We start from the raw sequence: 27,694 nt of genomic DNA on the forward strand, positions 1-27,694 counted from the left end.
TCCCACTCCTGGGAATATATCCTAGAGAAATAAGAACCGTCACATGAATAGACATATGCACACCCATGTTCACTGTACCACTGTTTACAACAGCAAAAAGATGGAGACAACCTAGGTGCTCATTAACAGACGAATGGATTAACAAATTATGGTACATTCACATGATGGAATACTACCACAACAATAAAGAACAATGATGAATCTGCGAAGCATCTCACAACATGGATGAATCTGGAGGGCATTATGCTGAGTGAAATCAGTCTATCACAAAAGGACAAGTATTGTATGAGACCACTACTATAAAAACTCATGAAAAGGTGTACACACAAACAATCTTTGATGGTTATAAGGAGTGGGGGGCGGAGTGGGAAGGAAAAACACTAAATAGACAATAGGTAAGTGGAACTTTGGTGAAGGCTAAGACAGTACACAACACTGGGGAAGCCAGCACAACTTGTCCAAGGCAAGGTCATGGAAGCTCCATAGATACATCCAAACTCCCTGAGGGAACGAATTGCTAGGCTGAGAGCTGAGGGGACAATGGTCTTGGGGAACATCCAGCTCAACTGGCATCACATAGTTTATAAAGAAAATGTTATACATTCTACTTTGGTGAGTAGCATCTGGGATCTTTAAAGCTTGTCAGCAGCCATCTAAGATACTCCACTAGTCTCACCCTGTATGGAGCAAGGGAGAATGAAGAAAACCAAAGACACAAGGGAAAGATTAGTCCAAAGGACTTATGGACCACAACTAACACAGCCTCCACCAGACTGAGTCCAGCACAACTAGATAGTGCCTGTCTACCACCACTGACTGCTCTGACTGGGATCACAACAGAGGGTCCCGGACAGAGCTGGAGAAAAACATAGATAAAAATTCTAATTCACACACACACACACACACAAATACCAGACTTACTGGTCTGACAGAGACTGGAGAAACTCAAGAGTATGGCCCCTGGACACCATTATAGCTCAGTAATGAAGTCATTCCTGAGGTTTACCCTTCAGCCAAAGATTAGACAGGCCTAAGCCATGGTGTTTTCAATCACCTCGTATGCGTGCGAAAGCTGGAAGATGAATAAGGAAGAAAGAAGAAGAACTGATGTCTTTGAATTGCGGTGTTGGCGAAGAATACTGAATATACCATGTACTGCCAAAAGAATGAACAAACGTGTCCTGGAAGAAGTACGATCGGAATGCTCCTTAGAAGCAAGGATGGTTGAGACTAAGTCTCACATACTTGGGACGTGTTATCAGGGGGGACCAGTCCCTGGAGAAGGACATCATGCTTGGTAAAGTAGAGGGTCATCAGAAAAGAAAAAGACCCTCAACAAGATGGATTGACACAGTGGCTGCAACAATGAGCTCAAGCATAACAATGATTGTGAGGATGGCCCAGAACCGGGCAGTGTTTCATTCTATGGTACGCAAGCGCTATGAGTCGGAACCGACTCAATGGCACCTAACAACAATAATTCAAATGTTAACTGGTTTAACTGCTAGAATCTTATTTCTCCAAAGCAACTTACATTTACTATTTTCCAATTCATTGATGTCTCAGTGACTAATTAATCTGTAAATGTCATTAATACGTCTGACGTTTAACTTCGAATCCATCTCCAGCTGGCAGGTCCTTCTGGATTCCCATTTCTCTCTATCCTAGTCTTATATCAGTAGTCACCTGAAGCCCCTAGAATGGTTGGCTCCAACAGGGGCTCACCTTGGAAGGGAGGGTAAAGAAACTAGTATTCTAGGACTCAGTATTGAAATTTTTAAAAGAGGGAAGAAGGAAAAAAGAGACAAATATATGTTCAAAATCTACCAGGTGCTGCATTAATCTTTTCCACATATGCTCTTTCATTTTACCTTCACAATAAACTGAAAAGGTAGGTAACGATGAGTACTATCCCATTACCTCCCCACTTTGCAATACCCCTTCACCTGGGCAGTACTGTCCTCTCTGTTTACAGATGAGGAAACTGATGTCTTAGTCACTGACTTGCCCAAATGCAATCAGTTGGTAGGTGGCCATGCTGACTCTACCCGTGTCAGGCTCTCTGAGTGACCACACCCTAACCACCGTGTGCCCAGCCTGCTTATGTGAGGAGTTGCACTATGTGAAACCAGACAGTCAACAGTTTGGTTTCACATGTAAATGTCACAAATTATGAAACATTTGTAAAAATCTTGAGTTCAATTCAACAGTCCCAGGAGTTTCACCCCTGTAGATGGGAGCGACTTCATTTTGGTTAGTGGTATTAACCACCTCCATTAAACCAAGTATTGCTTCAAAAGTCTTTCATGTTTAAGCAATTACACCTCATTTCTCCACAGAGAACAATCTGGACCAGACAGCCTTGTGATCTCAAGTGTATATGTCATCTGTGAAGTATCAGTCTACAAATATAATGGTAAACCAGATGATGTCACCTTCCATCCCGACTAGAAAGGCCACTTAGAACCTGGCAGGTCCAAGGTTAGTGGCCAACAATTGAACCATTTACACACACACAAAATGGTATTGTGTAAAACCTATAATGCTTTACTGAGCTCTAACATAAGATTACTTCATCCCCTGATTTCACAACTTCCCTAAGTTAAGGCTGTGATGTTCATCTAAGAAAACCACAAAGCACCTTTAATAGAAATATAAATAAAATACTGGGCCGTTTGATATTGGTTTGCTTGTTTCTTGATACTCCTACAGCAGCATAATTTGTATTTGCTAGTCACACTGTCAAATAAATATATATATATACACACACACACATCAAAAGAAGACTACTTGCTGCCTATTATAACTAAATAGAAACAAGTTATTTAATTTCTATCATGTATTCTGTTGTTGTTAGTTGCCAAATTGACTCAGACTCATGACAACCTTACGTATGACAGAATGAAACAGTTGCCCTGTCCTGCACCATCTTCCAGCACTATACTGGACAATATTCTGTTGCGATCCATAGGGTTTTCATTGACTAATTTCAGAAGTAGATCACCAGGCCTTTCTTCCTAGTCTGTCTTAATCTGGAAGGTCTGCTGAAACCTGTCCACCATGGGGACCCTGCTGCCTCACCATGATGTACCCACTCTGCCTCACAGGGGTTGATCTGCTCCAGTTCCATCTCTAAAACTCATATATGTGCTATTTCTACAAACATGAAATAGTATAGCTCCCAGCATTACAACAGTACACAAGCCACCACGGCATGACAAACTGACGGATGGTGGGTCATGTATTCTAGTCTCCTCTAAAGCACTAAAATATCTATGAATTCTAATAATTTTGAAAGGAAGTTCTCACATACAGTGAACTATTCACACTAATACTACTGTAATCCTATGCATTGAGGATTATCGTAAATCAGTTTTAAAGGTTGTCTTATACCAAAGGTAAACATTTTAAACTTTTTTGGAGGTGGAGGGAGTGTAAGGGATCTAGCTTGTATTGTATCCATGGATTAATGGGTCACTGAGGTGAAAGTTTAGCCTCAAATGACTAGGATAACCATTACATTTCAACTTTTTCTCTGGGGTCCACTGAATTGGGTGTGGCCTACAGTAAGCCAGGATACGTAAGGCCTAAATCACATTAGATAGTGCTATGTAAATCACAATCTTTCCTCCTGTGCTCATGTAAATGTTTGCTAATTCTCTAGGAAGGATTTACTGCAAAATAAAAGTGATACATAAAGAAAAATAACATCCTGTTCTTACAGATCGCATTTGTCTAGTTTCTGTCATAACTATTTCAGAAAATAAAATTCTAGAACAGGGTCTCTCAGTCTACTCACTACAGACATTTTGGGCCAGATAATTCTTTGTTGTAGGGGGCTGTCCTGTGTGCTACAGGATGTTTAGCAGCATCCTTGGCCTCTACCTATTAGATGTCAATTGCCCCCCTCCCCTGCCAGTTAAAACAAACCAAAATGTCTTTAGACTTTGTCAAAAGTCCCCTGGGAAGCAAAATCACCCTCTGTCCGCCCTCATCCCATACCCCTGGTGAAGAACCAATATCCTAGAATATTAATCTTATCTTTATAGCAACAAAGAAAAATCTTTGCAAAAAATGAATAAAGGGGAAAAATTTTCCAAAATTTTACTGTGAGTTAATTTTGCATGAATTACAGTTAAAATTTTTCTGAAGATTAATTTATGATAACATCTATATTTGTTAGACATTTTAAGAGGCAAGACACTTGACAACTGAAAAAACAAAGCAAAACTCAAATCTAAAATTAAAAGCCACAAGTTCATTAACCTTAAGATGTCAGATTCTCTTCGTTCGGTGAATACTATGTTTAGACTCATTTATTATGATTTCTTAAAACCAAAAAACCAAACCCATTGCTGTAGAGTCAATTCCGATCCATAGTGACCCTATAGGACAGAGAAGAACTGCCCCATAAGGTTTCCAAGGCTGTAGTCTTTACGGAAGCAGACTGCCACATCTTTCTCCTGTGGAGCGGCTGGTGGGTTCGAACTGCCGAACTTTTGGTTCGCCGCCGAGTGCTTTAACCACTGCACCACCAGGGCTCCTTACATGATTTCTTAGGAAGCCCATACTTAGAGGAATGTGCTAGATCATCTGAATATCATTCATATGTAGTGGTCTCAAACTGTTAATTATGGGTATATTTAAAGTACTTTGCAATATCTCATTGCCATATGATTTTTCTTCTCATTGCCAACTTTTTGATGATAATCAAGATAACAAGATATTTGCTTCATATTACATTTATATTTTAATATTATAAAGGTAATGTTTTATTGTGATTATTTCTGCTAAACATCTGAAAGAAATATTGCCTTTAATCAAACAAATTAATGACTTTTCCAAAAGGTAACAGCAGTAGAGACCTTCAATTTCCAAGCTGCTCCACTTGCTTCATTCTAAAATCCAAGCACCCACTCTGTCTCACAGGGGCTGATCTGCTCTAGTTCCATCTCTAAAATTCACATACATGCTATTTCTACAAATATGAACAATGTTTACATATCCTTGCCTCTTCTCCTCCACCCCCCAGTATATCTAGTCTCAGTGCTGATATTTGTTAGTGTTGAAATCTTGGACAACTCAGTCTAATGCTGAAATAAATGGGGTGAAATGATCTTTAAATTCCTTTCTATCTCATAAATTCTATGGGGATATTTTCGGAGAACACATATAGGTGAATGTGAACTGGCTATCCACTAAAAAAGTTACTGCAAAGAAAGAATATTATCTGATAGGTCAATACACATTTTTTTTAAGTTAAAAAGTTAGAAAAAATAAAAGCGTGTATGAATTTCCATATACACATAGAGAAATGTATAAGTTAAACAAGTTAAGCAAAATGTCTCTAAAACTATATTTAGAGTATTAAACCACTATGTAGAAGTAATTACAACCAACGATAGGTATATTTTTCACTATTGCAATACTTGATGAAGATGGCAATGATGATAACAGTCAAACTACTCTGATTCCCTCAGCTGAGAAATGATAAAAAGTTATTCTTGTCTAAGAAAGAAATACAAAGTAACATGAGCACACATGCCACTCTCTCCATCATATTTATTAGGCTCTCTTGGAATGCTAGAGAAAACAGAGGCCCAGCAACAAAGAGGTCCTAGAGAAAGAAGGTAGTCCTGGAGTCTTTTTTCCAGGCTCTGTGATCACAGAAAAGGTAGCACAGTTACACTTTGTATGACAAAGAGAGCACAGTTTAGGGGTTAGTCAAACACAGCAGGTGAAGCAGAGAATTGCTCAGTAAATGTCCCATTCTTACACACTTAAAAAAAAGATAAAGAGACAGGGAAAAGAAAGAGAGTGGGAGGAGAATGGGAGAAACACTGCCAATTCAGATGTGATTTCTTACTCAGGCTAAAGGTATCCAAGGGATGAGGCCAAATGCTCGCATGACTCACTCCTAGTATACTGAAGGTTGAAAGGCAGGTTTACTTGGCCAACCTTTACCTCCTCAGTCTATTCTGGAAGGAGCAGTCACAATACTGCCCAGAACTGACCTAATGATCTGCAGATGAGTCAACATAAGAAAATTAAATAGCCTCATCAAAAGACATCTTAAATTGATCTGCTTCTCCAAAGCCAGAGTCATCAGAGCGACAGTGAAAAAGGAAGTAGGTGCCACCACAAGGGAGTGGCAAGACCAGTGAGGACTCACTGTGCACGCTCCTGACAGTGTTCTCTCCAGGATTTGGGCCGTGGGACGGGTCTCAGGAGCCTGAGCAATTCCTTAGCTGTAGGAAACCTGAACCACTAACCCAACCTCACGCTGAAAACTGAAAAGTTACATTAAAAAACAGAACACCCCTAGTCATGATGGCTATAGTAATTAAAGTGAAGAAATCAAGGCAAGCTTAACCATTTGATTTTTTTAACTTCTGAATTAAGAATTAGGCTATATCTTTTTTCCTTCTTAATTATCAAGAAAAATGTTTTTATTTGCAATACAATTACAATATATTAATGTTATTTATAATTCTTTAAAAGTCGGCAAATCTGTATTCATGACATGACCAAGTTGTCTGCCCACATGTTAATTAGCAAGAAGATGGACTTCTTCCATGACAGTGCAAGAAGGTCTGCTGAGCTGCTTCCCAGGGAAGCAGGTGAAATTTATTTAAAAACAACCATTTAAAACCTCTGAAAAGGGTTCTAAGGACAGACAGCAAATGAAGAACCATCTATTCAAGAAAATCTATGAAAGATGACTGTGTCTGGTATTTGAACAAAGACTACTCCCTCCCTTCTCCTCCCCAGCTCAGCGAGGTGGAAACTGTACTCCAGAAGGCTGCAGCCAAGAACCCAGGGTTCCCTCTCCCCAGCTCCCAGTCAGAGGGCTTTCTTCCCAGGTGGAGCAGGACTTCAGCATTTCTCATCCTGTCCCCAGCTGCCGGTTGTGAGGCTGAGTCCCAGAGGACTGTGGTGAGAGGTGGGGGCTCCCTCCTCCCATCCAATTACTATTGGTAGAACAGAGGTGCTACATTGGGCATGGTACACTAAGAACACCAGGCCCTGATAAGCCTTCCCTGGCTTGTGACACTACAGTTCTATGCCAGGAGAGGAAAGCGGAGAGGACCCCAGACTACTGCCCCCCTACTAAGTGCTCTGCTCCTACAGCGGGATGTCACTCAGACAGAAGCATGCCATTGTCCCCACCTCCAGCTCCAGAGCCCTGGCAGAGATTCTGCCTGGGAAGAAGCAGGACTAGACCAGACAGAACAATTGTCAGACAGCATGGAGAAGTTAAGGTGCTCTCAAGAACAGTGGAGGCTGTGGTAAAAGGGAATTAGGAGGACATTTGTGGATCTAATCAAGATGCAACCCAGACTGCAGGCCCGCTATTTTGTAGAAGAGAACCAGGGAATAAGACATCTTAGAGAAGCCCTCCTGGGGTCAGCAGAAACACTGACTTCAGAAACTATTCTGTATAAGGAGCCACACTTTGATTAGTCTGTAGAGGAATTATGCCCCAGGGAACTGTTGAAAACAACAGAACAACAGGCTGGCAGTTAGTGGAGTCAGCTGGGTGTGGTCAGGAAAGAGCAGAAGAGATCACTACCAGTACCACTGCCATCACTGGATGACTATGGGCATACCCAAAGCTGAGCCTCTGTGAAACGCAACATCATAGTCTTAACATATGGGGGTAAGGTAGGGTGGATAGACTTCACTAAAATAAACTAGCCAACCACTAAACGAAATAAACTCGCAAATAACAATAACAACCCCTGTGTGTGTGTCAGTGGGGGGAGGTCAGTACCCAGAGTTGCCACATTATATTGTCTAAAATGTCCAATTTCCAACAAAAAATTATGATGAATGCAAAGAAACAAGAAAGTATGATCCAAAAACTGGGAGAAAAACAGGCAATAGAAACTGCCTGTAAGAGTGACCAGAAATCAGATTTAGCATAAAAGATTTCAAAGTAGACATGATAAATATGTTCACGGAACTAAAGCAAAGCATGATTAAAGAAGCAAAGAAAGGTATAATGACAATGTCGTGCCAAAGAGAAAATATCATTAAAGCGGTAAAAATTATAAAGAACCAATGGAAAATACGGAGTTGAAAAGCCTAACAACTGAAATGAACAGTTTCCTGGAAGAGCTCAACAGCAGATTTAAATGTCAAAAGAAAGAATTAGCAATACTGAAGACAGACTGATAGAAATTATGCAAGCTGAAGAACAGAGAGAAAAAAGAATGAAGAAAAATGAGCACAAACTAAGAGAAATGCAGATACCACTAACTACACCAACATACACATGCTCAGCATACCAGGAGAGGAGAGAGAGATAAAAGACAAGAAAAACAATATTCAACGAAATGACTAAAAACTTCCCAAATTTATTTAACAACAACAGCCTACACATCCAAGATCAATCTCCAAGTAGTATAAACATAGAGGCCTACAAACAGTGCACCATAGTAAATATGCTGCAAATCAAAGACAAGGAGAATATTTTAAAAGCAGCAAAGAAAAACAGTCCATCACTTACTAGAAAAATCACCATATGATTAACTTCCGACTTCTCAGCAGAAACAATGGAGGCCAAAAGGCAGTGGGATAACACATTCAAAGTTCTCAAAGAAAAACACCGTCAACCAAGAATCTTATATCCAGCAAAGGTATCATTTAAAACTGAAGGAGAAATAAAAATTTTTCCAGATTAAAAAGAAAAAAAAGTTGTTGGAAAACCAACCTTACAACATGTACTAAAAGAACTTCTTTGTGCTCAAAGCAAGTGACCAAAAGATAGTAATTTTAATCCATACACACACACAAAAAAAAAAAACAAAGAATACTGTTACAGGTAATTATAAAAGATACTATAAATGATTTTTTTCGCCTTTCTTAATTGACTTAAAAATCAATTGTATAATATATAAACAGTTCCCCATAAGAGCTCAACAGAAGATTTAACGTGTTAGAAGAATGAATTAGCAAACTTAAAAACAGACTGATAGAGATTATGCAAGTCAAAGAACAGGTATATATATACATATACACCTACTCCTTACTTATCAGCTATCTCATTATTCAATATTTAGCTTTTACAACAAAAGTAAAAAACCTGTTCGACAATTTTGAGCATTAACAAGGTGGTGGGCATGGAAGGCAATGGCTGCAGAGTGTCCCCTCTCTCAAAGAGGGTCTTAAGGTGGCCTCCGGGAAGCCAGGCCATGCTGTACCATGCCCTCCTCTCCCTCCTGCCAGCAGGGGTACCACATCCAGCTGCTGCATGGGGCCAGCCTCTTCTGTGGCCATAGCCTCTGGGCACATGCTTGGGCAGTACCAAGCCAGAGGACACCTGTACTGGGTTCCCAGCTCCTATGCAGCCTGAGACCCTGCAGCTTAAAATTTCTGAGGGTTAGGAAGGAAGGAAAGAAAGAGGCATTGGAGAGGGTGTTTGGAAGAAATGTGTGCGAGTTTAACGACAACCCAGAGTGAGTCTAACTGGGCCTGAAGTCTCCGCCTCAGTGGGGCTGGATGCATGGTCAGGCTCCCAGCACTCTCACAGGAAGCCCCAAGTCTTGGTGACTCGCCAGGCACAGAAGGCAGAGCAGGCTCCAGGATCATGAACACAGGACTTGCAGGAGTGGGAGTGGAGCCCTGGAGGCAGCTCCATAAGGGAAGCTCTGACCCAGCATGGGAGGAAGGTGATGTGGTTAAGCCATGGGCCCTCCAGTCACACAGCGCAGCTTTATCCAGCTTTGTCTCCTCCAAGCCTCTGCCTCCTTCTCCACGGAGGAATTATCCATAAGTGCACTCATCACAGTGATGAAAAAATCAGTAAATCTTAGCTGTTATTATTTTATGATCATATTTTCTAAGTAAAAAAAAATCGGACAAATGGATGGTTTGAAAACAAAACAAATCCTCCATGTTTTCATAACACCTATTTTTGTAAAACAAACTGGTCTTGGAACCTAACCGTGTTGATAAGTGAGGAGTGGGTGTATATATATTTATATAATGTATTGTTGGCCCTATAAAATAAAAATGTAGCATATGTGTAATATATTTGCCAATAACAACATAAAGGAGGTGGGTGGGAACAAAACATGACAGTCCATTACAGGGCTAAGGAAATGATAACAGATGGTAAAGAAGTAATTACAACAATGTATTTATTAATAGATGTTAATATGTATAACAATAATAGCACAAAAATGGGGGGAATAGAGCTATACAGGAGTAGCATTTCTATATATTACTGGAATTAAGATGGTTTAAATTGAAGCTATTTAAGATGTGGAGCCCTGGTGGTGCAGTGATTAAGCGCTACAGCTGCTAACCAAAAGGTCGGCAGTTTGAATCCACCAGCCACTCCTTGGAAACCCTATGGGGCACTTTTACTCTGTCCTACAGGGTCACTATGAGTTGGAATCAACTCAGCAGCAAGGGGCTTGTTTTTTTTTTTTGGTTTATTTAAGGTGTACATAGTAAACATATACTATAGATACAGCAACCACTAAAAAATAAAGAACACAGTGAGAAAATCATTACATAAATTAAAATGCTACATTAGAAAATTAAAAACATTTTAAAAACATAATTAGCAAAACACACACCAAATCAACAATTTCAACATGTACAATTCAGTGACATTGATTCCATTCTTGAGGCTGTACAACCATTCACTCCTTCCTCTTCTGAATTGTTCTTCCCCCATTAACATAAGCTAACTGCCCTCTAAGCTTCCTATCTAACCTTTCAAGTTGCTGTTATCAGTCTGATCCCATATAAACAGTTCTTTAAAAAAGCACAACGTTCAAGACAGACAATCTTTACTAATTAAATTATTGTTTGCTTTAAAGAAGACTTAAGGGGATATTTTTGGTTTAAGGTTTAAAGATTATCCCAGGGCAATAGTTTCTGGGGTTCATCCAGCATCAACATCTCCAGAAAATCTTGATTCCATGAGATTTGAAATTCTGTTCTGCAATTTTCCTACTTTTGATAAGGATTCTTCTATAGAGTCTTTGATGTAAACATTCAGTAATGGTAGCCAGGCACAATCCAGATCTTCTGGTCTCATGGCAAAGGAGGCAGTTGTTCATGGAACCAATCAGCCATGCATTCCATTTCCTCCTCCTATTCCTAACTCTCCTTCCTCCTCTGTTGCTTCAGGTAATCAGAGATCAGTTGTTTTACTTTAGTGTTTGTTATACCTTTTAACATAACGCCACCAGGGCCCCAACAAACAATTAGAACTAGAAATATTATTATTAGTCTTACTAAATAGGCTTGCTTATAATATTTCAATTTGTAGAATAATCTTAAATTTAAGAGTAGATTTTCTCATAGATAAATAATATATTTGAAATGAAACTCTAATATTCACAAGTTATTTGAAAGCAATTAAAATATCTCTTACTACTTTTCCAACAGTTCAATATAATTAACGTCCTTATGATATCACAGTCTTAATAATTAGGTTAGCCTTTCAAAGACATTTAGCAACAAATGCAAAAAATATTTTTTGTATCTGTCATCTTACTCTCAGAAACTAAATAGTTCTAGACAATAAACAAAAGCCTCTATATCCTAAATAGATAGTATATGAATCTGTACTTCCAATAGAATGGTATCACCAATAGCCGTATTTGTGGCAAACAGAACACTATATTTATATAAATACAGATACAGAGATATGTAAATAAAACAATCAGACTATGAATTTTTTAAGTTCAGATAAACAATATGGGAGAAAATTTTTTTCAGATGTTTATTTTTGTACAATTTACTCATGAAATAAAGTATCTACCTTTTAATTAAGAATGAATAGTACCTTTTTTAATCTTAAAAAGGTGAGTACTTATGAATAATAGCACCTTGTTAATATCTGTGAAAATCACTATACATAACCTGCTGGTGGTGGTGGGTGCCATTAGGTCAGTTCTGACTCATAGCGACCCCATGTGATATGATACCTAGTAAAAGTTATTCACAAAACATAGACTGATACATACATTTTCATGCCTTTATGCATAATATAATTCTAGAATTTTCACTATTATCATTATGAATTTGTGTAAATTTTACTACAGTACCTCTGTTTTGTAAAGCATAAACCTAAAGCATAGCTTATCAGTGATCCTGCATTAGTTTAAAGAATGCCTGCAGGGCCAACCAACGGACACAGAAACCAGTCCATGGGTTACTGACTTCATTCACTAGATCAATGATATCCAACTGCTGATTTTGTGCCAGCCACAGATGATTCTGACCATCACCAATAGTAGTATAAAGTTCTCAAAACACAACTAAACAAATACACTTAAAGAAAGATGGAAGGAAGGAAAGAAAAAAAAGAAAATCATGAGTAATCAGAATGTAGGAAAAGACACATAAGACAATTAAAAACATAATGAGTAAGTGTCAAAACTCAGGACACGGGGGTTACTGTGCTGAACTATGCTACAGATCTTGGGTCAGTTACTAATTTGTTTGGTTCCACACTTCACCAACAATTAGCTTTACTTTAGAGCAAATTCAAACTCATTTTTATGGTTACTAGAATAGAGAAAAAGGAGCTCTGGTAGTGCAGTGGTTAAGTGCTTGGCTGCTAACTGAAAGGTTGGCAGTTTGAACCTACCAGCCATTCCTCGGGAGAAAGATGTGGCAGTCTGCTTCCGTGAAGATTACAGCCTTGGAAATCCTATGGAGCAGTTCTACTCTGTCCTATAGGGTCGCTATGAGTTGGAATCAGCTCCATGGCAATAGGTTTAGAGTACAGAAGTAAAGTATAAAATACTTCAGCAATTCTGTTTAAGGACTGGTTAACTATTTACTCTCTTGAGTTTTCGTATTTGTTGGAAATCTTTCTAAAAACCTACCTTGCCTCCTTGGGACAAACCCACAATAAACCCAGCTGAAAGTTTTTTTGGACGTTGAGGATCTATCTGTTCTGGATATGCATTATTCTGAGTAATAATGAATCTAGAAAATAAAGTATATATAGATGTAGATTTGAGCACTAGAATTGGAATTGTTCTGCCTCAAGAATATCTTAATACACAGACCCACAATCTCTTTCCTGCAACTCCAAAATCCAAAAAGTTTGGAAACAAATTCTTTTTTCTTACATTTTCACACAAACTCATTTGGCTGTCTGCAGTCTTTGTGCTGCTTGGTTTGACTATTCATGTTTTGCTGCACATGTATTAATGTTCATGGGGTGCTGCCTCAGACCCTGCGGTGGGGAGGGGTGCCATGGTATAAGCACTGCACTAACTTGCAAAAAATTCAGAATTCCAAAAGATACTTGATCTTTCGCTGACAAAAATAGACTCACTGAAGGAAATTCTTTAGAAAATTATTTTGCTAAGTTCCAGTTAATTGACATTTTGTGTTCTGAGTGTAAACTCTCACCCTTCATAATACCTTACTTAAACTTGTATAAAGCTTTATATAAAGGGATTTCACATTCTCTATCTTTTTTGATACTGCAGTATGTAGGTCAGAAATTTTCCTCATTTTAAGGCTAAAGAAACTGAGGATCAGAAGTTCAGCAGCATGCCTGACGTCACTGTACTGCTCAGAGAAAGAATCAGAGAAGCCCTCTCTTAATTTCTACTCCAAGTGTACAGTGCCCTCCCACACGCACCCTCTTTCCTTTCCTGCTCCACTAACTTAATGGGCCCTTCCTGATCATAACACAGCACTCAATTTTTCATGGACTCAAAATGCAGAAGACATCCATGGGGGCACTTGTAGAGTCACATGTCAGATTTAGTTGAGTCACAGGAAGAAAGAAAAATGTTTTCCTAGAGCTTGGATAAAAAAATGTCATAATGGAAGAGGCCTGGAAGAGGTCAATCAGCCAGCAGAAATCCACAGAGCAGCAAACAATAGATTACCCTTGAAATATCTACATACAGAAATGGACGAGGAGCCTGAGAATACAGAGAGCTATTAGTCTCCGAGCTTAACTGTCTACAGCAGGGTCGGCAAATGTTTTCTGTAAAGGGCCAGACAGTAAATATTTTAGGAATGGCAGGCCAGATAGTCTCTGTAATGTGAAAGCAGCTGTAGGCAATATGTCAACAAATGGGCATGGCCATGTTCCAATAAAACTTTATTTTAAGAAAATCAGGCTTGGGAAAAAAAAGCAACGGGCTGGATTTGGCCTGTGTGCCATAGTTTGCCAACCACTGGTCTAGAATATACTCTTTAAAGTCAGAATTCTTATGGAATAATATTCACACAGTCAAATGTTCTTTGTTAATTACTTTTCTTTAGACAAAAAGTATAAAAAAAACTCAAACCAAATCCGTTGCCGTGAAGTCGTTTCTGACTCATAGCGACCCTACAGAACAGAACTGCCCCACTGGGTTTCCAAGGAGAGGCTGGTGGCTTCAAACTGTTGACCTTTTGGTTAGTATGTCCCAAAAATACCTGCATCTTTTGGGGCTCTATTAATTGGGCATTTGTGATTATTTACCTTGGACTGGATTGAGATTTACCACTGCATTTGTTCCATGTAATAATAGGGCACAAAAGAGTTGATGTATCAATGTTCAACCTACTTAACAAAATAAACTCACTCTAAGCGCCTCAGCAGTGTAGACGCCCACAAATTAAGATTATTAATTAAAAATGAATCTTACTTTTTATTTAAGTATATCAATACGGGTCAATCTTCAAAATTGCTTGTGAGCTTTAATTAATACATGTGTGAAATCAATAAAACCACATTTATTGAAAACTATCCTCTAAATTCCTGTTGTTCTCCAATTCAGACTGCTTAGCTTTCAAGAGCCTCAACAAGATGGACTGATACAGTGGCTGCAACAACGAGCTCAAACATAGCAACGATTGTGAGGATGGCGCAGAACTGGGCAGCGTTTTGTTCTGCTGTGCGTGGGGTCACTATGAGTCAGAACCGACTCTATGACACTTAACAACAACAAGCTTTCAAGTCAGTGAAGTTTTATTGAAACATGAGGTATTTATTCATTTTTCATTTATTCATTCATTTAAAAACTATTTACTGAATGCTTATTAGTAGACAGGCACTGTTACAAACACTGGATATTTAAAAATACAACATAGTCCTGCCATTAAGGAATTATCAGTCTGGCAAAGAAACTTCCCCAGTAAACAACAATTAATCTGGGAATACTGTTAGCAGATTTAGTCAATATAAAAATTAATTTTCAAATTCCAAGTAATGTTATAGGTATTAGATATCTAATCAAAGTATCACATCATTTCCAGATATACTTGTATATTTTTTTCATTATTTGACTATATAAATGAAGGAAATAATGGGATATCACTAATTTCCAGGTATAATAAAGAAAAAACAAAATAGGGTATGTTACAATGTCAAGTTTACAACAAATGTTTAACAAAAGCTATAGCTACAGAACAATATATAGAGATTTTTATGTTTAAAATAAAAATATATAGAAAATTTATGAAGGAATGTTAACAGTGGGCCTGGGGATGGGGTGAGGAGTGAGTGTGAGGGATGGAACTTTTAAAAAAATATTACTTTTTAAATACCTTTTTACTTTTTAAAAGAAGAAAGTAATTAACATCGACCAAGAGAAAAAAGTTTTCATTACAAGGTATGTAAATAGCACAGACAACAGTAAAAAAGGATTTTGAGGAGGAGTCATTTTTAAATTTATCTTTTCACTCTGTAAGAATTGCTTTTCCCTCTCCTAACCTGATCCACAACAACTTTTTTTTTTTTTTTTGCAAATGGAAAGTTGAGAGGGAAAACACCAGAAAACCAAATAATGTGTATAAATGTTTTTGTGAGAAAAGGCGCAAGGGTTATCATTTTCTGAACAGATTCCCTGAGCACCCAGCATACCACATCCTATAGACAATGATGGCTCAGATTTGCCTGTGCCTTTCCCTCTACTAATCACATCCACAACCACAAAAATAACAAAAGAAATATCTCTGCCTGTTTGTTAACTTGTATTCCTTTTGAGCAGAAGAGATGACAGGTTAGATTCTTATGCTTTAACAGTCCATCATGGGAATTTTTGACTTGTGAAATTATAAAATAAAAACATATTGACATTAAAGATACCTTTATAAACCTGTCACTTTAATCTTTCTAATCATGACTTGTTGGTTTAATTAGGTGGCTCTATAGTCACATAAAATTTCATTACAAGCATTACTAGTTGTTGGGCATGAAACAACTTAAAACACTGAACTCAGTTTTCTTGGGCTAAAAGGCTAAATGATAGTGAAATTTAATAAAACTTCTTAGAATTAGATTATACAGACAATTTTTACTTTGTAAAGAGTGTACATGTTTTATAGCGTTCTCATGCTTCAGTAAATCACAAGTAATGATAGGAGTAAACATTTTCTTTTTTAACATCTATTATTAGGAACAGGAGAGTATGTTGCTAACAGTCTCAGCCAACAACTATGAAAAGGCAATAAGGCAATGCAAACAAATATGGTTTTCTGAAAAACAAACAACAAACCCTGATAATTCTTCTAACTACAAAACTAATTTCAAATTTATTTTGAGATATAATCTACAGAAGCAGAGTAATTTCTGTGTGTCTGTTTAATGGAATCTAAAGAAAGAATAGAGCGCTGGGGGCCTAGTGGTTAAGAGCTGAGGCTGCTAACCAAAAGGTCGGCAATTCAAACCTACCAGCCGCTCCCTGAAAACCTTACAGGGCAGTTCTACTCTGTCCTACAGGGTCGCTATGAGTCGGAATCGACTCGAAGGTACACAACAACAAAGAAAACAATACTGAATGTCCAACTGAATCAGAGTTTAAAAAAAAAATACAGATTCTACAAGTCAAGTCTATGTGAGTAAGAGTGACTTTCAGAAATGGGCATTAGTTTACTACTTATTCCTGTGCCTACATATGGAAACTTCCTAATACTTAGGTTGAAAGCATGCTTGATAAGATCTACCAATGAAAAGTGTAAAACTGGAATACTGTTTTATATTTCAAGTTGAATAAAGAAAAACAGAGTTAATAAGTAATTAAGGCTGAATTTGTATTTCTTCCTTTAACACTTCTGACGTTCACAGTACGGAGAACCAGGTGTAAATATTTTTTTACAGTCAACATAGTAAATATGCTGAATATACATAGAACTTTCTGATTGTTTAAAGTCTGGAATTCTCTTTTTAATTAATATAGTTTTACTAACCTCTTCGGGGACTCTCATGATTGAAGAGAATGCCATTCACTGCAAAGAGATTATATGCCTCACGGAAGTTCACCACAATCCAATAGGCATAGAGTTTTGCCGCCCCTGTTGGAATTTAAAGCAAATAAAGCTTATTATAATGAAAATCAATGTTTTTTAATTCATCTTAAACAAGTATCAATTTGCAAAAATTACAATTTGTAATGTATCAAGCTAGGAAAAAAAAAAAAGAATCAAAAGCCAAAACAAATAAAGGTTCTTTATCAATTAATCATGCTCACAAGGAAATATTTAAGAATTTCTTACTTTTACAACACCCACAGTTCTTTCTTTCACAACCTAACTCAACTATAGTGTGTGCAATGTATCAAGTTTACCTTTCTTAGGTTTTATTCCCTTTCTGTAGTTTCAAGATGTCAGAAAGTAAAAAATATGAGATCTTAATATTCCAGTTTGCTTTGAAATTTTATCACTGAAGTCTTTTCATGAATACTCTCTTTACAAATATATTAGATACAACAGGATTTTTTTTATAAGGGTTTAAGCTCAGGGAGACTTTCACGGGGAAGTATAAAGCATGAAACCTTGTCACTTCAGCACAATCTGAATAAAAGGAATCATGTTGGGTCTAATGTTCCTTTTAAAGTGATCTGTATGGGAGGGTTGAATGAACAAGACTTGGTGAAGTGAGGCGGTATTCCACCCCGAGGCAATGGCAACAAATACGTGTATTCATCAATTTATAAAGGGATGCTTCTCAACAAGTTGAGTCACTTTGGTCTGTCTTAAAGCTTATCGCACACCCAAAGGACTTCAGCAGTGAGACACGAACAGAATTAAAACCGAAACACACATTCCCCACCCATACAGAGCACAGGGGTGCACATGAGTCTGCACGCACTCACCATAGGGTGACCGGGGATAGAAGGGGGTGGTCTCCTTCTGTGGAATTTCTTGCACTTTCCCATAAAGTTCACTTGTTGAGGCTTGGTAGAACCTCACAGAGCTGATAAGGCCGCAGGTCTTCACTGCATCCAGAAGCCGCAAAGTGCCAACGCCATCAACATCTGCGGTGTATTCAGCGAGGTCAAAAGAAATCTGGAAAGAGCAGGCGAGACAGCCGCATTAATACGGAACAACAGTCACAGTGCCAACAATGGCAACCATGGTGCCTATGAGTGCACACGCTCTGAAACGCCTCGTGTGTAGGAAAGCAGCAATCGTTTTCTAATTCCAGAGTAAGAAGGTCAGTGTCCTCTATTAAACACTTCAGGGCTGGAAAATGTCTTTAAAAATACATATTAATTATCACCATGGTAACAAGAAGAACACTTCAACCACACTTCTATCACCTCTGAATTGTAGGCCAGAGTACGTAAGGTAGTGTTTCTAAAAGTGCTAAGCCCTGCTCCTCAGTCGTCCGGAGTGCCCTTGAAAATTCTGATCCAACAACATATTGCTTGAGTTTAAGAATCTTCATTTCTAAAATATTGGGGTTTTCCCCCTACTTCAGTGATACCTCCTTGGTCACAATTCTTTGCACTTTCTGTATTCTCCAACAATCTCTCACTCCATTCTTTAAACTTGTTCTTACTTTCTCAGTCAAGGTAGTCTATAACTCAGAACAAACATTAACAATTAAACTAAATCTCCTGTAAAAAGCTTAATTTAAAAATACCTCATGACTTTCATTACACAAATTAGCCACATCAAACATTTTTTTATCTGTCCATTTAAAGTGGTATATCTAGCTGATGGATTAATATAGAAAAGCCTGTCACCATTTCTCTATTTAGGTTTTCTATAGCAAAAATTGTAGAGATTCTTTAAAAATAAGCAGAAATAATAAGTAAGCTTACCCAATGAAATTAATTAAATTGGGGGTACTTAACCAAGGGTCTACAGAGTCTGTGGATAGAATTTGGGGGAACATGGATTTGGACAGAAAAAAAATACATCTTCATTTTCACTAATCTCAATCTGTAATTTAGAATTTATTTCAATTTCGAATGTAAGCAATAATTGACAGTAGTTATAGTAATACCTGTGATGTTTTCACCAATGGATATTTTTATGTGACCTTATGGCTGTTGCAGATACCCTGAAATATCATTTTTGCCTATTACTACTTTGAAATTACAGCAATAATTAGACCCATAGCTAGATCTTGTTATATAATGCATTATCACATTCCAAAAAAAAACCTGTTGCCGTCAAGTAGATTACGACTCATAGCGACCCTGTAGGACTGAGTAGACTACCCCATAGGATTCTCAAGAAGCAGCTGGCGGATTCAAACTGCCGACCTTTTGCTTAGCAGCCTAGCTCTTAACTACAGTGCACCGGTACTCCGTTATCACATTACTATATCACAAAACTGGTTTTTAAAATATTTTAGTACTAACACATTAATACAATCAGTTTCCTTTGTAATTCTAAGAGTTATGTTTTATACCTTTAAAAACATTCTTCTGAGAATATCAATAGGCTTTGCCAGGTTGCTGAGGGCATCCGTAACCTAAGAAAGGTTAAGAATATCTGCTCTGTATCAACTGGTAGTGACAGAGTTTTCGCATTTTGAAATGTGCTTAAAGAATAATCCCCAGAATCTTTCTCACTGCCAGATACAGGCACATTAATAAACTTTCACCAGCCATTTGGTACTCAGGATGCACATAACCTAAAAGCATTACTGGCTTTTGTTACATCCTAGATTATTCAATAGTGTGAATCATTCAATAGATTCTTGACCTCGATGGCAAAGTGATGAAAAGTACATAAAATGACCCAATTGAAAAATGGGCAAAGGACTTGAGTAGCTATTTCTCCAAAGAAGATGCACAAATGGCCAATGAGCACATGTAAAGATACTCAGCATCATTAGTCATGAGGCAAATTCACATCAAAACCACAATGAGATACCACTTCACATCCACTAGGATAACTACTATCAGAAAATAACAAGTATTGACAAGGATGTGGAGAAACCAGAACCCTGATCCATTGCTGGTGAGAATGTAAAATAGTATAGCCGCTGTGGAAAACATTTGGTGGGTCCTCAAAAAGTTAAACAGAGAATTACCACATGACCCAGCAATTCCACTTCCAGGTATATACCCAGAAGACTTGAAGCAAGGACTCAGATACTTGTACACCAGTGTTACTGCAGCATTAATCACAATGCCAAAAAGTGGAAACACCCAAAGTGTCCATCAGCAGACAAATGGATAAACAACATGTGGTCTATCCATACAATGGAATATGACTCAGCCATGAAGAGAAACGAAGTTCTGACACATGCTACAGTATGGATGAACCCTGAAAGCATCATGCACTCATCAGACACAAAAGGACAAATACTGTATGACCCCACTTACATGAAATATGTAGAACAGGCAAATATATATTTGTGGTTACCAGGGGCTGGGAGAAGGTCAAAATGGGGAGTTACTGCTTAAGGGGTACTGAATTTCTTTTTGGGGTGATGAAAAAGTTTTGGAAATGGATAGTGGAGATAGTTACACAACATGGTGAATGTAATTAATGTCAGTGAATTACACACTTAAAAACGGTTAAAGTAAAAATGTTTTGGTAAAAATATATATATATATATATTTTATCACAATAAAATTTAAAAAGAACAAAGTACATAAAATGCACTAAGGTATTACTGACACTAGAGTTTACATATACATCTAGGAGTAAATAATGAAAGTTACAATTTCTTTCTTCTAAATTTCTTCTGAATTATTTTGATAATGTCAAATTTTGATATGTCAAAATAATCTCTAAACTCTCTGTTGGCAGAGGGTGATGGCACAAGGGTGAAGAGATGACAGGAGAGAGGCAGCCTGGGATTAAAAACATTTGTTAAAGATAATGGAGAGATGACTACAAGGTTTAATGGCTGCTGCCAGTTGCCACTCAGACTATGGTAATTTGGGGTGCTCTGTGTATGGGCAAAATAATAAAAAGTTATTTCAGCTGTGTATAGGGAGACTGCAAAACAGCTAACGTCTTTCCTTTTAAGGACATTATAATTACATTTGAAATGGCCACTACCATTACATTAAAGTAGGAACAGAGTGCTTTCTTTGGCATCTAATAACTAATCATTCTTTAGTTAACAAACAATCTGGGACAAAAAAAAAAAAAAGAGAGTGAGAACTAGATGAAATGGTTAAATGAGGAGCTAAAAACAGCCTTAGGTTCCAGTAATGGAGGTCTTCAATTACCCACCCTGGAAGAGTCTATTAAGACAAGAAGTAGAGTCCAAGCTTTGAGGTAGGACAAGTTATCAGGCATTCAGTTTGGGAGCTTTAACCCCCACTGGGGTCTGGCCTGCACCAGTGTTTACAAGCAAAGCACACTGAGAGAGGTAGAAGCAACATCCTGTTGTGAGGGTAACAAGCTGCTTTCCCTCTTTCCTTGCCCCGTTTCTCTTTACTTCCACTCTCTTTCAAAATCAGCATATCATGAACCAATTTTAGAAGAAATAATCAGGGGGAAAAATCTAAGCCATAAGATAAAAGTTTAAATAAGTAAATCCTCACAAGATCTTGACTGAGAGGTTTTTGTTGAAAATAATTTATTCAAAGCTCTGGAAAAAAGAATCGGGCTCAAAACAAAACAAGAACATCATGGCAAACAGGCAAGCAAAGGAAGCTTTCACAGGTAAAAAAGTGTGTTCCTCAAAATGGAATAAAATTAAAATGATACGCAAGAGAGAACAAAACAGGAATCCAGTTAATAAGAAGAGCAGCCGACCATACATAGAGGAAAAGGCTAAGAGACCCAGGTAAGAGGGACTAAGAGGCTACAAAAATTCTCTCTCCATTTACAGTGAAGGCACAAGGGAGCTTCTACCTCTCAAATTGCTGTTTGAAACAGATAGCTACCAGTGGTGAACAACAAAGAGTTCTAGATCTAACAGCAAACTGAAAACTAAACATACCACTCAGACTGATGAGCCTTCCAAAAGTCATGAGTGATACTGCAAAATTGTGTGCACTACAATGAAAAACATTAGCAGATTACTAACGAGACTTTAGCCCCGAAAAAGGTAATTGATGGTTACACTGGAGGGGACCTCAAACCACCAGGTTGTTGAACATCATTTCCATAGTGAATACTGCATATTGGACAGAATGAATAAAAGAGTTAAAGATAATTTCATGCTAGAAAGGAAAAAAACCTTTGTGAGGGCTGATCCTGCAAAGGGGTAAGTAAATAAATGGAAAGGGTGAGGGGGAAGCCCATGGATATGATTCAACTGGATTTTCAAAGGCATGGACAAATATGATTAAAAAAAAAAGTCCATTTAAAAAGGTAATTGCAGTAACTATGAGACTGGAAGAATATCCCTTCTCCTAAGCACCAACCTGCTCTAGTACCCTCAACCCCTGCCACAATCGGAAACTCACAGAAAACGAAAAATAGGCACAAAAGGAGGCGGGGCCAAGATGATGAAGTAGTCAGACGCTTCTGGTGGACCCTCTTACAACAAAGACCCGAGAAAACAAGTGATTCGATTATATATGGCAATCTCGGGTACCTGAACATCAAAGATTGAGTTGAGGAATGGGACTGAGTGGCAGGGGGAGGGAGAGACAGTTCAGAAGCAGTGAGGAGCTGCCAGACCTGACTAGAGCCTGAGCCCCTTAGGTCTGAGCAGCTCATGGGTGAGCGGTGAGGCAGGCAAGTGGTAGTGCTCGTTTTCCGCACTGGGTGAGACCCAGCGCCAAAGAGTCTACATGGCCACCAAGAACCATTAAGAAGCAGCCCTCATCGGGGAAAGAGAAGTAATCACGTACGGCGTACTGTACTGAACAAAAACACCCCCCTTTAGGGAAAAAACCATCTCCCATTTATCTCACCACTCCCTGCCCTGCACTGGGTCCCGGACTGGCTTCAGCAATTGCCAAGTCCCCTGGGCTGGAAGTAGGATCCCTCACACACCTGGAGCCATTCTCCCTGCCTTGGAGAGTGAACAAATAAACAAATGGGAAAAAATAAACTGCCGGCTCCCTAAGCCAGGAACCCAGAGTAGGCAAAGCTCCTTTGCCTAGGCACAGGCATAAGGGATCCATGGACTTTGAGTGCCCTCCCCCCTGCATATACTTCTGTGGGACCATCTAAATAGCGTAGGCCCTCATTACTGCAGTTAACAGGGTATATACCGGAACTCTAACTTCAACTGTTTCAGCTGTGAAGTGGCAGATTCTTGACATGTGACACTGCTCTGCCCATTAAGCAGGGTCTTCACCTACCCACATCAGGGGCCTGAGGACTGGTGGCTCCATCCACGCCACCTAGCCACCTCAGAGAGGGGCCCATGAATAAGAGGTGCCCCCGAGTCCTTACAGCCAACAGCAATAGGTGCTCATAGTCCGACTACAAAACCCACCCACCTACACGCTCAACGGACCAGGGACATGTCTTCCTCCTGGACACTCAGGAGCGGCCATTAGCCCCTGCCTTGCTCAGAGTGTATCCCCCTGCTGTAGCCAGATGACTGTGCCTACACCAATCACCCATACCTGTCTAGGACTGTAAGTGAGAGCCTACACCACACACTTGGTGGCTATCTACCTGGACACCTGAGCTGAATCCATATAGAAGGAGTGCGCAGACTCCTGAGTTCAAATACCTAGTAATAGACCTAACCACCTGGTGAAAGGACATCAGAGCTTCAAACGTGCCGATAAACTAGCTCATACGGGCAGCCCATTTGAGCGTATTAAAACAAAACAAGAAGCAAGAACACATTAAGCAAACATAAAATTAATAAATATAATAACTTATCGATGGCTCAGGGACAACAGTCTATATCAAATCACATAAAGAGGCAATCCATGATGGCTTCAGCAAGTTCCCAAAATAAAGAATCTAGAAAATTTCCAGGAGACGAAAATTTCTTGGAATTACCGGAGGCAGAATACAAAAGATTAATATACAGAACTCTTCAAGAAATTAGGAAGGAAATTAAGCAAAATGCAAAACACGCAATGAAAGAAATTAAAAAGATTAGAGAAGAGCACAATGGCAAATTAACAGGCTGCAAAAATCCACAGAGAGACAGCAATCAGAAATCCAGAAGATTAACAATAAAATTTCAGAATTAGGAAACTCAAAAGAAAGTCATAGGAGCAGAACTGAGGCAAAGGAAGTCAAAATTAGCGAAACTGAAGATAAAGCACTTGACACCAACTTATTTATGGAAAAATCAGATTAAAGGATTAAAAAAAATGAAGAAACACTAAGAATTATGTGGGACTCTATCAAGCGGAATAACCAATGAATGACTGGAGTACCAGAACAGGGGGGGATAACAGAATATACAGAGAGAATTGTTAAAGATTTGTTGGCAGAAAACTTCCCTGATATCGTGAAAGATGACAAGATATCTATCAAAGATGTACATCAAACCCCACATAAGGTAAATCCCAAAGAAAGTCACCAAGACATATTATTATAATCAAACTTGCCAAAACCAAAGATACAGAGAGAATTTTAAGAGCAGCTAGGGATAAACGAAGAGTCATCTACAAAGGAGAGTCAATAAGAACAAGCTTACACTACTCAGCAGAAACAATGCAGGCAAGAAGGCAATGGGATGACATATACAAAGCCTTGAAGAAGAAAAAAATGCCAGCCAAGAATTACATATCCAGCAAAACTGTCTCTCAAATACGATGGTGAAATTACGGCATTTCCAGATAAACAGAAGGTTAGGGAATTTGCAAAACCCAAACCAAAACTAAAAGAAATACTAAAGGGAGTCCTCTGGTTAGAAAATCAGTAACATCACAAAACAACCCAAAACTAGAACACAGGACACAGCAACCAGATATCAAGCCAGATAGGGAAGTCACAAAAATAAATGCAAGCTAAAACACTGAAAATAGGGAAACAGATGTCAATATGTAAAAGATGACAACATTAAAACAAAAAAGAGGGACTTAAAAAATGTAGACATAGATTTTTCATATGGAGAGGAAGTCAAGGCGAAACAAAGAAATAAAAGATGGGTATAAACTTAGAAAAATAGGGGTAAATATTAAGGTAAGGAAACTAACAATCCTACAAGTCAAAATAAAAAACTAGAAAAATACAAAGACTCAGCATACACAAAATCAACAACGAAAAACATTAAAACAAAATGCATAAAGAAAAACGACTCAGCACACAAAATTAACTGGAACAAAGAAACTGTCAACAACACACAAAAAAAGACATCAAAATGACAGCACTAGAGGAGGTTCAGAAAAAATGGCACTCTAGGCAGAAGCACCACGCCGTCCCTCCACAGTAAAGATCCAAAAAACTAAGCCTAACAGAGAATACAACAATTCTGAAACCCTAAAACATCAAATGAAGAGATAAAGAACTCAGCCAAGCACCAAACGGAGTGAGAAAACTGCCAGAGAAAGAAGAGCGAGGAGAGATTCATGCAGAGGTCGCCTACCAGCTAACGCAGCGCGGATCCACCATCTTGGACTCCTATCAGAGACAAGCAAACGGGGGTACGAGAAAGCAGCCTCACGGAGCGTCCAGCGGGAGACAAAACAACCGGTAATTTGCGATATACGCTCTCCCACCCCACACCCTTCTTCACCCCGACTTGGCCTCCTCTGCTTCCCACGGCCACAATCTCTTGACTGGGAAACACCAGCTGCTTGGATTCCACACACCTGAATGGGCCGACTCTCTGAGTACAATTTGTTGGCTGCTGGTGTTGCTTTTTTCCGCATTTTTTTAATTTCTTCCTTATCTCTCACCACCTACCCCTCCTTTCGCTCAAATATCTGGCTCCGTGCACCATCTTTGCTTCTTCCTGAGGGGCTGCAAAGCTCCAGTAATTTCTGATATACGCTTTCCCACTCCCTACCCTTCTTCACCCACACTCAGCCCCATTTGCATCCCGCGGACACATTCTCTTGTCCGAGAAACACCAGCCCGCCCTAGCTGGCTCTCTGAGTGCTGTTTGTTGGCAGCTAGGGTTGCTTTTTTTTCTGCTTCTTTTGATTTCTTCCTTACCTCTCGCCACCTCCCCCGCCTTTCGCTCAAATACCTGCCTCCGTGCGCCATCTTTACTTCTTCCTGAGGAACTCTGGAGCTCCGTTCGAGTTTGAAGCTGCTGCCCAGTCTGGGCTGCTGCGCTGGGGGGATCACGGGGCTTTTGTTCATTAGTTTGTTTTGAATTGTTTGTTTGTTTTCTTTTCCTTTTCTTGAGTTGGAAGCCCTTACTGGCCAGGTGGTGCTGTGCGGCAAGGAGACTTCCCACTCAGCTTGCACAGACGTGCAGAGGGATCCCTGATGGCATTTCTTTTGTCGTTGGGTTTATTTTTCTGTTTTTTGGGTGGCCTTTCTTGTTCTCTTTTTTTTAATTTGTTTTGTTTTCTTTTACCAGTTTTTACCTTTTTGTCTTTCTTCATTGCTTGGTTTCTTATTTCTCTATATCTCCCTTCGAATTCTGTTCCCTGAATACCTGGCGCTGTACATTTCTACGCCTTTTAGCCAGGCTGTACTGCAACATCTAAGAGCGACTTCCCCAGACCTGAGATGAACCGGTACGATCCCTGGGAACTTTGCGGTTCTTTAACCTTTCTGATTTTTATTTATTCGTTCTTTTCTTTTCTTTACTTCCTCTTCCCCTTTCTGTTTTTTCTCCATTTCATAGTTTCTCATCCCTCCACTCCAACGGCAAGCTCCCCTAGCATTGTTTTTTGTTTGTTTGTACGTTTTCGGCTCCTGTTTCTCTCTCCTCTCTCCCATATGCATCTTAGCTTCACACATAACAATCTCCCCACTACATCCTGCCTATCTGCATCGTACACTTAACATCACATAACCAAGCAGCACAGGCACGGCCTACTGGAACCTTCCCTGCATGACTACTGACCCGCCCTGGTGGCTATAGCAAGTGCCACAAACAACCCGTCCCAGTAACTCCTCTTCAGCTAGACCTGCCCTGCCGTACCATATCTGAGTGACTGACCTTGCCAATTGGAGAAGGAGGCGAAAAATATTGTGCCCACAGATGAGCAAACAACAAAGAAAACACAGTCCACCTGCTCAGACATAGTCAAATTTTTTTAAAAAAGGGATGAAAGAAACAAATCTACAATCAATAAACCAGAAAAATAACTACTGAATGCCCCGAAGACAGCAGACAATATCAAAACATTTACAAGAACAGAAACGGTCGGTACCAGTAGGCATCCAAAATAAAAAACCAGATTACTCTCCAGTGGAAGAAAATGCACTAGAACTACCTGATAGGGAATTCAAATCTCTAATACTCAGAATTCTCCAAGAGCTGTGGCAAAAAGCTGACAACATGAGGAAAAAATAGACAAATTCATGGGAAATACAGACAAAAATTGGAAGAATTCAGGAAAATAATGCAGGAACAAAATGCCAAAATAAATTCATGACTAGAAATAATACAAAGACAACAATTAGAAATCCAAAAGATAAAAAACAAGATTTCAGAAATGAATGGTGTCATAGAAGGGCT

At 38.9% G+C, this 27,694-nt stretch overlaps 1 protein-coding gene across 1 annotated transcript in view; it reads right to left on the reverse strand.

Annotated features, from left to right (window-relative positions):
• Positions 1-27,694, reverse strand: part of GMDS (GDP-mannose 4,6-dehydratase) — a 787,322-nt gene that overhangs the window by 455,002 nt on the left and 304,626 nt on the right. The window contains exons 5-6 of the mRNA XM_004387909.2: positions 18,078-18,270; positions 17,173-17,277 (exon numbers count right to left, since the gene is read on the reverse strand). Coding sequence (XP_004387966.1) covers positions 17,173-17,277; positions 18,078-18,270 — 298 coding nt within the window. The remainder of the gene's footprint in view (positions 1-17,172; positions 17,278-18,077; positions 18,271-27,694) is intronic.

The sequence above is a fragment of the Trichechus manatus genome, unplaced genomic scaffold (assembly GCF_000243295.1).
Source record: "Trichechus manatus latirostris isolate Lorelei unplaced genomic scaffold, TriManLat1.0 scaffold00198, whole genome shotgun sequence".
In the NCBI taxonomy this organism is placed as follows: domain Eukaryota; kingdom Metazoa; phylum Chordata; class Mammalia; order Sirenia; family Trichechidae; genus Trichechus; species Trichechus manatus.